The sequence below is a fragment of the Onychomys torridus genome, chromosome 3 (genome assembly GCF_903995425.1).
Source record: "Onychomys torridus chromosome 3, mOncTor1.1, whole genome shotgun sequence".
Taxonomy (NCBI): domain Eukaryota; kingdom Metazoa; phylum Chordata; class Mammalia; order Rodentia; family Cricetidae; genus Onychomys; species Onychomys torridus.
Genome location: NC_050445.1, coordinates 105,957,805 through 105,969,966, shown reverse-complemented (window position 1 = coordinate 105,969,966; position 12,162 = coordinate 105,957,805). Strand labels below are relative to the sequence as shown.

The 12,162-nt window shown below is 44.5% G+C and overlaps 2 protein-coding genes across 4 annotated transcripts in view; both read right to left on the bottom strand.

The window, feature by feature from the left end:
* The window catches only part of Zfand4 (zinc finger AN1-type containing 4), a 91,459-nt gene extending 87,131 nt beyond the window's left edge, over positions 1–4,328 (bottom strand). For all 3 annotated transcript variants that reach the window (XM_036182493.1, XM_036182494.1, XM_036182495.1), the window contains exon 1: positions 4,228–4,328. The gene's annotated coding sequence lies outside the window, so the exon portion shown is untranslated. The remainder of the gene's footprint in view (positions 1–4,227) is intronic.
* A 1,591-nt stretch (positions 4,329–5,919) lies between these two features.
* Positions 5,920–12,162, bottom strand: part of Washc2c (WASH complex subunit 2C) — a 41,385-nt gene continuing 35,142 nt past the window's right edge. Inside the window, exons 23-25 of the mRNA XM_036181893.1 lie at positions 10,375–10,998; positions 8,692–8,869; positions 5,920–6,261 (exon numbers count right to left, since the gene is read on the bottom strand). Of these exons, the coding sequence (XP_036037786.1) occupies positions 6,122–6,261; positions 8,692–8,869; positions 10,375–10,998 (942 nt within the window). The 3' untranslated portion in view covers positions 5,920–6,121. The remainder of the gene's footprint in view (positions 6,262–8,691; positions 8,870–10,374; positions 10,999–12,162) is intronic.

The window sequence follows — 12,162 nt, the reverse complement described above, 5'->3', positions numbered from 1 at the left end:
GTGCATGTGTGTACATTGTGTGCATATGTATATGTGCATTGTATACATTGTGTGCATGTGTGTACATTGTGTGCATATGTATATGTGCATGTGTGTACATTGTGTACATTTGTATATGTGCACATTGTGTACATGTGTGTACACTGTGTACATTTGGAGGCCAGCAGTCAACATCAGATTTCTTCCTCTATCATCTTCCACTTTATGCTTTACAGGCATCACTGAAAACTTTTCAGGCATCACCCTGATGCTCATCAATTCAGCTTGACTGGGTGACTGGCAAGCCCGAGGACTCCTCACTGTCTCCACACCCCAGCCCTGGGATCACAGATGCACATTGCTGTGCCCAGCTGTTCATGCAGGTACTGTGGATCCAAACTAAGATCCTCAGGCTTGTAAGGTTAGCATTTTACTTCTGATAGCTGAGCCACACCCCGCCCCTTGTGTTTGGTTTTCTTTTAAAGAAACTGCCAAACAATATGCAAAAGTGGCTAAATCATTCTGCATTTGAGCACCAACGAAGAGTTTCTAATGTCATCACATCGTTTTGCGCTGTCAGTGTTATGGGTTTTGATTTCAATTGGCAGTTCTCTAGTAACACATGATGTAAGCACAGCTATCTTTTGAAAATATAGACTGATCGTATTATTTCTAGCTGAAGGCCCTATCATGGCTTCCACTGTCTGTACAATAACTTTCAAACTCCTTAGAAAGACTTTTCCACAAGCACATTTCATCTCCCAGCGCATTTTCACCTATCTACACACTTCCGCCAGCATATCTATGGTCCTTCCACCTTCTAGTTGTAGCCCACGTTATCGCCCCCGCTTTGTCCTTCTCAGTGTCAACGCCACACACGGCTTCCGAAGTACCTAATCATCCCTCAAAACTCAGTTCTAAGGACTGTACACACACCCCAAGAAGAGCGCCTGCCTGCAATACAAAGTACATACTCCCCAAGGAGAGCGCCTGCCTGCAATACAAAGTACATACACCTCAAGGAGAGTGCCTGCCTACAATACAAAGTACATACACCCCAAGAAGAGCGCCTGCCTGCAAATACAAAGTACATATACCTCAAGGAGAGTGCCTGCCTGCAATACAAAGTACATACACCCCAAGGAGAGTGCCTGCCTACAATACAAAGTACATACACCTCAAGGAGAGCGCTTGCCTACAATACAAAGTACATACACCTCAAGGAGAGCACCTGCCTGAAATACAAAGTACATACACCCCAAGGGGAGTGCCTGCCTGCAATACAAAGTACATACACCCCAAGGGGAGTGCCTGCCTGCAATACAAAGTACATACACCCCAAGGGGAGTGCCTGCCTGCAATACAAAGTACATACACCTCAAGGAGAGCGCCTGCCTACAATACAAAGTACATACACCTCAAGGAGAGCACCTGCCTGAAATACAAAGTACATACACCCCAAGGGGAGTGCCTGCCTGCAATACAAAGTACATACACCCCAAGGGGAGTGCCTGCCTGCAATACAAAGGACTGTACATACACCTCAAGGAGAGCGCCTGCCTGCAATACAAAGTACATACACCCCAAGGAGAGTGCCTGCCTGCAATACAAAGGACTGTACATACACCCCAAGGGGAGTGCCTGCCTGCAATACAAAGTACATACACCTCAAGGAGAATGCCTGCCTACAATACAAAGGACTGTACATACACCCCCAGGAAAGTGCCTGCCTACAATACAAAGGACTGTACATACACCCCCAGGAGAGTGCCTGCCTGCAATACAAAGGACTGTACATATATATACCTCAAGGAGAGCGCCTGCCTGCAATACAAAGGACTGTACATACACCTCAAGGAGAGCGCCTGCCTACAATACAAAGTACATACACCTCAAGGAGAGCGCCTGCCTACAATACAAAGTACATACACCTCAAGGAGAGTGCCTGCCTGCAATACAAAGCCATGGGCTCAATAACCAGTACTGTACCTCTCCCCAAAAGCCTCAGCTCAAGTATCAACCATCCCATAAAATCTTTTATACTTACTCTCTTTTGTATCCATGTCATATATGACACCATCAAAACTGTACTGCTTGCATACCTGTCATTCTTGTGCTGGTAAACTGTAAGTGTTTAAGGGAGGAATGACTTCTCCGTCACTCAGTCCAGCATCCTGTACATATTGGCACCCATTAACAGTGGTTCAATGAAACTCATTAAAAACAATTCACTTTCTCCACTGATCTTTATATTAGACAAAATTAATGAAGGGTATTATCCTGTCATAGAAATGAAGAAACAGTGGTTATGCTCCAAAACTGTTTGGAGGAATATTGGTTTCTTCTGGAAATCTCATTCTGATTCACCCCACCAGAATTTATAAAAATCGTAACAAACATGTATACACAGATATTTCTGCTGTAGCAAGAATTTTTATCCTTCTAATATAAAATATTATTAGGAAACTTGAATTGTGCAGATAGCTAATGTTCTTTTAAAAATGGCAACATAGAGCCGGGTGGTGTTGGCACATGCCTTTAATTCCAGCACTTGGGAGGCAGAGGCAGGTGTATGTCTGTGAGTTCAAGGCCAGCCTGGTCTACAGAGTAAGTTCCAGGACAGCCAAGGCTACACAGAGAAACCCTGTCTCGAAAAACAAACAACAACAAAAAATGGCATCACAAGATGCAAAGCTGTTGCTGACAGCATAGTTGTTCTGAGTGGAGCTATACAACATATGGAAAAAAGTAAGTAACAAATAATAGCAATACAAAGTACTGTGCTGCTATACTGTTGGTCATAGTGAGAACAGCACATTACTCTCTACAGTGGTACTGTTCAGGTTTCATTATCCTTACATCATTGATAGTTAACATGCAACTTAGTGATAGATAGAGTATTTCCTAGCACATATTGGGCCTTAGGCTCAGTCAGCATTTTCACAAAACAAAAAAGAAAAACAAAACAAACCCCCCAGAATTACAGTGAATACCCACTGATAACATGAAGATATGTTTTAATGCACGTATCACATTATACCGAAGAGTATACAGTGATACACTATACTCAGTATACAGTATACACAGAGCTACAGAAATACCAGTGTCTGCTTCTTCAAGGCCAACAGGAATCCTACCTACAAAAAAGCAGTCTAGAAGTCCCATGTTAGGAATGCTGAGATGAACATTAGCGAAGGCACAGACGACCAGTGTCTAGGAGAAGAACTTTGAGGTGCTTTTTATACTTGGTCCCTGAAGAAATGAACAAACTGGGGGAAAGTAGAAGGTCACAGATCTGGAAGTCCTAAATCTGAAGTGAGACTAGATCAGGTGACTCTGAGTAGAAGAAAATTAGCGTTGCAATGAGTACAGCATCAATGGTGCTGGAACTTCCAAATGAAGTCTGGACCTACCTAGTCAGTGGGATAATTTCCCATGCAAAAAGGGGCGCGGGCGGTAACCGTAACTGAAAACAATTGTGTATAGAAAACAGAGGGCAAAAGGAAGCTCATCGGCCGAGTCAGTACAAACACTGGGCCCGCTGAGACGGGGTGCAAGCCTCCTCAAAGTGGCATGTGGAACACGGACAACTCATACTGATGTGAAATGGTACAAGGGAATAAAACGATGCTTAAAATCGACTAATTAGCTTAAAAGCTGGGAGAAAAAAAATTCAAAATAAATCTGCAACATTTATTTCATCATTTGAAATGTTCTAAAAACACAACCGCAAAAAGCAGCAATATGTGCACGCAATAAGTAATTTCAGTACCTTGGACTTTGGCTTCCTTCTCGTCCAAAGAAACTTAGCCACACGACAAGTTAGCTTTTAAATTTTTCGCCCAACATAAAAATACCCACAACACGATGCAGCCATTTGAAATGCTGACACTTATACATTTACAGATACGTGAAAATCGAACTAAAAGAGTGGAATCCCACTCTAGCCTAGGACTGATGCCCAAGTGCGGCTGTGCCGCCCTAGGGCCAGGGACCACGCCCCGCAGGGACCACCCTCAGTCCCAAAGCCGGGTCAGCAGCGCCCGGAATCGCGGGCGCGACCAGTTTGTACCCTGAGCGACGGCTGTCCGGTCCGGTGAGTCCGGAGCAGAGAAGCGCAGAGGGCGCGACCAGGCTGCAGCCGAGGCGAGCGCACCTCTCCCGCCTGCCCGAGCCGCGAAGACGCAGCGGGCCCCTCAGCCGCCCGCCCGCCCGCCGGGCCGCGCCCCGCCCCGCTGCGCCCCTCACCCGCTCGCCCTCCGGTGGTCCTGTCCACTCGCTCGCTCGCTCGCCTGCCCGCAGGCCGATAAAGGTGAGCGCGCCTGCGAAGCCAGCCACCGCTGGCCTGCAAAGCCCAGGCCCCGCCCTTTGTGACACCGCTCACCAATCGCCGGCCAGCGCTGCCGGCGCCCTCCAATCAGCCTGCGAGGGGCGGGGCCGAGCCTTCCGAGGCTGGCCGTTGCTCGGACGCCCGGGTCGCACGGGCGTTCAGGAGGGGTTGTCGGTTAGGAGAGGCCCGGATGTTGACCCTTTATTACTGACGCGGGACCCGGCTGGGGCAAGGCAGGAGGCTGGAAACAGGCCACAGTCCACGGGGAGGAGTGGGCGCCAGGGCGGAGCGCCCTGGCTGGGGCACATCTAAGGTTCTCTGGGGAGGACCTGTCCACTCATGGCCTTTCCAGAGTCTGGAGCACTTAAAAGACATCCAGGATAGCCTGACTGAAACGCACCACCCTCGTTGTGCTCCACTCATTCTTGACATTTCTGACTCAATTGTATCATCTGTAAAATGGGGACATTCTTATACCTTGCTTATAAGGGCTTGTGACTTTTCTGTATACCTCTTGCATTTGAGTAATTACTGAAGACTATAAGGTCAAACAGGTGGCTTGAGCTCGAAATCCCAGCACGCTTTTGCTGTACACCAAGAGGTTAAACTGGGATATAAAATAACTTGGGCGTTACTACTTTATTCCCATAACAGGAGGTTCAATTCAAATATTTGTTTTACTGAGTGGACTGCAGAGGAGGTCAATGAAACCTCCAATAGTCGACTTGTGACTAGGGACTAGTCTATGAAAGACCCTTGTGAGTCTTCTCCCATCCTCTCACTGAGACTTGAGTTTTTACCCACCAGTTTCCAGTCTCGGAGTTACTGAGCACTGAGGTAGAAGGTATAGTGAGACGCTGGCCTTCTGCCACCCTCTTGCTGGTGGCTCTTACACCCAGCCCGCGATTAGGGCTAGTAGCTTCAAACTGAGAACAGAGCCACGATGGTAATGTTCAGAGGCTGGAACAGCATCTGTGCTGGAAATTTCAAATCCGAGTAACTCAGCATGGCTCCAGCATCCGGGGCATGAGTATAAACGTCTGGCTTCCACTTTGAAGCTGCATTACCTCAGCAAGCCATATCACGGTCCTCACCTACCATTTTAAGGGGCAGATAGATAAAAGGGTCATCACCTAGTCTCAACAACAACCTTGCAGGCTCAAACTATTTATTTACAAGGGAAGAAACAAAAGCTAAGAAAGGCAAAAATATGCCTACAACTAAGCCATCCATTCCTTGCAACTACTAAACTCTGGCATTATAAGTAGCCTGAATACAGCCACAAATAGTGTGGGAATGACGGGTATGGCTGTGTTCCAATGAAACTTTCTTTCCAAAATCAAGACAGCAGAGGGCCACAGTTCCCCTTAGAGGATGGCAGAGGCATTCTTGGAAGTCAATGGAAACCTCACAGGTTTAGAATCTCTCACCTCCTTTCTCTTTCACCTGCCCAGACCATCACCGCACTCGGAGCCCCTCCCACAGAGCAAGGACTTCAGGTCTTCTGTCTGACAAGGGCTATCTGCATTCCCTGCCTACATATGAAAACCACGGAGATTTCCTTTCTAGCATGCCCTTCTATGCAGTCTAATTAAGTAAAAACAAACCACTGAGAATGAAGCATTTACTTTTTTATTTGTAACCTTAAGCATAATTAAAATCACTGCAGAAAAATATTCGTTACATTGGGTAAAGGTTGAACCAGTTGTCTCAGTATTTGCTTTTGGGACCCAGTGAAGACAGTGAGTGTCGGAGAGAGCATCATTAACTGAAAGCAGAATGGGAGGGTGAGCTGTGACAACCCCAAATGCTCTATTGGCTTCCAAAGGCATTCAGGGGGTCATCAAAAATGGTGGACACTTTGTCACCAGATCTTAGTTCAGATGTGACCTCTGCAGACTGGCTTTTGGGTTTGGACATCTTAGCCTGGAGACCAGAGGAGAAAATATCATCTTTAAAAAAAAAAAAAAAAAAAGGTTATTAAGACAGGCAAGAAAATGGGAATTTGAGACACATCCACACAAACTGCCAGAGACCCAATTCTGATAACACACTGTAGAGTACCAATACGAAAGTCAAACCTCTTGGGTTCCGGTCCAGGCCAAGTTCATGGCACTCAAGTTTTACAATGATATATAAACACCAGGTTCTTTTTGAGTGTAAGTTTCTTACTACAAAAGTGTGAATGTGCACATGAGGTGAGAAATAGTACAGAAATAATACACTCAGTCCTGGACACTGAACTGATTTCTATCTTCTTTCCACTCTGGCCTTTAAGGACAGTGAGAATATGCAAAGAGAAATCCAATACAGAATAAAGGAAGTCAATTGGACACATCTCCATGGTAAGAATGAAGTCTGAGTCATTCATATTAGTGTTTTAGACTTTTAACTATGCCGCTTTCCCAGTAATTTAGAAGTAGTTTCTTGTGGGCTACCAGCCCACAAATAATGACACACAGACTTACTAATTATGAAAACTTGGCCTACAGCTTAGACTTGTTCCTAACTAGCTCTTATACTTTACATTAACCCATTATGTTCATCTACATTCTGTCATGTGGCGTCACCTCTCTTCCATATTGTGCCTCCTGTTTCCTCTCCATGTCTCCCTGGCACCTAGATTCATCTCCTACTTCCTCTCTTTCTGCCTGGAAGTCCCACCTATTCCTCCTGCCAAACTATTGGCTATTCAGCTCTTTATTAAACTAATCACAGCAATATATCTTCACACAGTATACAAGTATCCTACAACACAATGATATTGGTAAGATTCTAACATACCAAATTTCAGCATGTTGTACATACAGGTGTACAAAAATGATAAAGACTATTGCATTATCTATAACAGAAACTAGAAATGACCTAGATTGCCCATAATAAGCTAATAGCTAAACACAAAGCAGTATCACTCAAAACACTGAAATCAAAGATTTCTATGTACCAACATGGAAAAATATTTAAGATGTGATTAGAAGTAGAACAGGTAAAGTCTGTTCTTACTTTAAAAACTGACTCTATGTAAATACACAATAGTGCTATGTCTTAAAGGATGTACAACAAACAAATTAATATTGCTTAGCTTTAAAGCTTTTGTTCCTCCACTTATAAAATTTTCTAAGCTGTATGACTGCCCCCTTTAGCATGTAGGATAAGTTAGTAATGAAAAAGTTATGTATGCCTGTGACCCCAGCACCTGGGAGGGCTGAGACCAGAAGAGTGGGAAATTCAAGGTTAGTCAGGGCCACGGCAAGACCATGTGTCAAAACAGGAACAAAGAAAAGCAATCCAAGTCTCTTCTACACTTTATGGAGTAGGACACATGAGGATAAAGCACAAGGTTTGCCAGAGACAGACTCAGTGTGTCTTTGCAACAAAAGCTTTCCCAGCCAGTCTGAAGGGACAGACCTTGAGGAACAGAGGAAGAGAGGACATGTCCCAGCTCTAGTCCAGGTCTACCAACATATGAGAAGCCCAACAGGTAGAGCTACCAGCATTTGGCTTGCTTGTTAGCTGAGGAGTAGGTGCAGTGTGTTCATACATACACAGAACTCAGGGAGAGGCCAAGTCTCACATGTGTGATTCCATTGCACAGGCCTGCTCTCTTGTACTGACCTCAAGTCCTTAAGCTGCTGTCCCTCACTGTCCAGCTGCTATTCTGACTCAACCAGTTTCATGGCCTGCTGATGGATTTGCCTTTCAAAAACAGTGCTTGTCTGAGGATGGCGGTGAGCACTAAAATAAGAGTTAGCTTCTACTTTCAGGTCAAAGGCTGGGCAGTGTATTAAACCTTGATACTCAGCATAGCATAGAATTGCCTCATGAAAATGTGTCCATCGACACATCACATTCTTAGACTATCCAGGATTCCACAGCAAAGAAAAGAAAACCTACTGAGTGCTGTGGAATAATCCTTCTGTACACTGTGAATATATATCACTATGATTGGTTTAATAAACAAACTTACTGGTCAATAGCTGAACAGGATAAAGTTTGGCAGGAAAGCCAAACTAAGAATGATAGGAGGAAGAAGGGCAGAGACAGGAGTCACCAGCTAGATGCAGAGAGTAGGAGATAAACATGCCATGGTAAAGGTACAGCCACGTGGCAGAACATAAATGATGAATATAGGTTAATTTAAAATGTAAGAGCTAGTTAGTAATAAACCTGAGCTATTGGCTGAGCATTTATAATTAATATAAGCCTCTGTGTGATTATTTGGGACCGAGCAGTCAGGAAAGGAAACATCTGCTTACAACTGAGGAACAAAGTCCAAGAAAGGGCCAATGTGAACAGCAGGAAATGTATTCAGTGAACAGTAATGCTCTCTAGGTGCACTGTAGATAGCCATACTACAGAAGGGGCAGGAAACCCATACTCACCTGTATCATCATCAAACATAGACTTCGCTTCCACTTTCTTTTTGGACTTTTCTCTGGGTTTTACAGTTAAGTCAGCAAAGATATCAATATTATCATCAAATAAGTTGGGTTCCAAAGTTCTCTCCTTCTCTCTCTTTTTTTGAAAAGGTTTAACTGCTTCCGTAGCAAATATATCATCCTAATTAAGCCAAAAACAACTTTTATAAATAAAAGTATTTTTAAAACTAAAAATAGTTCAATAATTTATAGATATGCAGTGACCAGGGTACTCAAGCAGACTTCCCCATGGGCTGGAAGATACTAAGCTGGGTCTCTGCCCAACTGTCCTCATCATTCTTCTAGTCAAGGCCAAATACCAGCTCTGCAGTGAGGCATCTACCAAGTCCAGACTGGAGAACTATCTCCCACTGTGACTATCCCCTGCCCCAGGTAGTTTTCTTCATGGCATTTAGTGCCATTTGACATCACCTTAACTACCTACTGCTCTGTTTGGATCTCACTCCTCTCCTTGAAATATCAGGGGACAGAACAGGTGTCCTAGCTCTCCTGCTGACCCCAGGGCCACCATGCTCCATAAACATCTGCTGAACAACTGCCACAAAATCCTTAGCATCAAAACTCTGCTAAAGCAGAGTCCCAACTATAAGCAGGGCTTAAACACACAGCTGTAGCAATGGCGCTCATACGTGTCATCGAACAACACAACATGTCACTGACAGCAGCACCATCCTACAAAAGTTTAAAAAATAGCAAACAAAAGTTAATTAAAAACATGTACACACACACACACACACACACACACACACACACACACACACAAATAGAGTGTGTGTGTAGCCCCAGTAAACAAAGATTAAAGGCAGCAAAAAATATCCTTAGTGTTATTAACAAGAGACTTAATTGTAGTGGGTAGCCATCCCAGCCTTGGCCTGGAAGTTCCAACCCCCATTGAGGCTTTGGTAATGGTCACACCCACAAGGCGGGGCTGAGGGAGGAAGCTGAAGACCCAGGATAGAGAGGCTTCTCTTGGTTCTGGGACCATGGACGCTGGAGGTAGACCAAGCAGAGTTCTCCAGAGAACACTGCTGGACTGTGCCATACCTTTGCCAGACCCTGCAACCTACCTATCCCTTCATTTGTAAGTTACCCCACAAAATAAACCTCTCTTTTAACTACATGGAGTGGCCTTAATAATTTCACCAATATATATTGCTCTGTATAAATAAAATGCTGTTTGGCCAGTGGCCAGGCAGGAAGTATAGGCGGGACAAGAGAGAATTTTGGGAAGTGGAAGGCTGGGGAGGAGAGATGCTGCCAGCCACCACCATGACAAGAAAGAAATAAGGTACTGGTAAGCCATGAGCCACGTGGCAACTTATAGACTATTAGAAATGGGTTAATTTAAGATAGAGGAAGTAGATAACAAGAAGCCTGCCACGGCCATACAGTTTGTAAGTAATATAAGTCTCTGTGTGCTTACTTGGTTGGATCTGAGCAACTGTAGGACTGGCAGGTGAGAGAGATTTGTCCTGACTATGGGCCAGGCAGGAAAACTCTAACTACACTTAATCATGATTAATAAGCAAGTAGACAGCAGACAAGAGCAGCACACATACTCTTTAGCTCAAGAAACCAATCAGCTACTTTCCTTAAAGCCCCAGACATGAAGTATTTTTTTGTTACCTCAAAAATGTCTTGTGTTTTTGATACGCTGTCCTGATGGCTGTCAGGTTTCAACTCCTTCTTTTTGCCTTTCTGATCTGCAAAGAGGTCATCCTCATCTTCAAGGAGGGGGAAAGGGCTTCTTTTCTTTGCTGGTCTTGGTTTGACAGTCTGGAAGAGATCATCGGCACTGCTGGCCTCACTGAGAATAGGAAACACAAGGCTCTTCTCTTTACTTCCTCCTGACAAGTGGGCTGGGGTCTCTGCTGCCTTGACTTTTGTTCCCTCCATGGACTGTGATCCTATGCTCTGTGGAAAGATGTCCCCTGCATCAGACAGGTCAGCCTCATTTCCAGTCTGAGGCAGAGAAGTTACAGAAAAGCTTTTGTCGACTACAGACAATGCAGGACCACTTTCCCAAGGCGGAGCAGCTGGGGCCACGGCTTCCTCAGAGCTCATCTCTCCACTGGCCATGTTGGGCTGCAGATGAGGTTGATGGCCATTTGGTAAGACAGAACTATTGGCCAACTGTGCAACAGGTCCTCTGGAGACACTCAGGTCCTCGCTTTCACTGGACTCTTGGGCAGCCAGCCGCCTCGCAGCGCGGGTCTGTGGTCTACGCTTTCCTCTCACTTTAACGCGACTCTGCAAAGGCAAACACACATACCATGATCTGATAGAAAAATGTTCAAGGCTAATATAGCAAAGACTCAGTAATTCAAAAAACCATAAAGCTATGTGGTTTACTTCAACTAGGTATCACCTATGCCAGCGATTCTCAACCTTCCTAATGCTATGGCCCTTTAGTATAGTTCCTCATGCTGTGGTGACCCCCAACAAAAAATTATTTCATTGCTACTTCATAACTGTAATTTTGCTACTGTTTTGGATCATAATAAAAAATATCTGATATGGGACCCCCAAGAGGGTCATGACCCACAGGTTGAGAAGCACTGACCTAAGGGAAAGATAAAGTTGTTTAAGATGTCTTTTTGGTTGTGAGCCCAGCCTTTTACAACTGAGCCATCTCTCCAGCCCTCAAGATTTCTAAAAGGGAGTTAACCAGTTCCTACTATTCCAGGACTCAATCTTTCCTAACCCTTTAGTATTCTCTGTTTCTAAGCTTTTTTTTTTTCCAGAAATATATTTTAGTTTAATTATGTATATTTACAGGTGTTCTGCCTGCATAGATGCCTGCATACTACATTTGTGTAGTGCCTGAGGAGGCATAAGAGAGCATCAGATCTCCTGGAACTGGAGTCACAGACAACTGTGAGCAGCCGTGTGGGTGCTGGGAACGACCCCAGGTCCTCTGACAGAGCAGGCAGTGCTCCTCACCACTTAAACCACCTCTACTCCTGTATTTTAATCTTTTGACAATAGTTTCATGCAAAAAAGCTTCAATGTTGCTGGAACTCCAGAAAACAGGAGTGCTGGTGTTCTGTGACTCAAAACACACACACACAAACCCTAGCACCTCCTCACCCCTTAACTCAAAGCCAGGTACCTCATCAAAAAAGAAAAAGAAAAAAAAAGAACTGAGAGGGGTTCGAGCACCAACTTTCTCAGGGTCTAGAAGCAAGGAGATATTAGTCAGAAAAAATCAACTGATGGCGCTGCTTTTCTACGTCAACAGACACTGATGCAAGTATTAGATGCTGTATGTCAGATGAGCCTGGACCATGAGAACCTTTGTTAGAACCTCAAAAGAGGAGCTTCTTAACTAAGATTTAATATTTCTGATATTTTCCAAAATAAAAAGGCATGTTTTGTTTGAGAAGATACAACCTATTTTGAACAAAATATTTA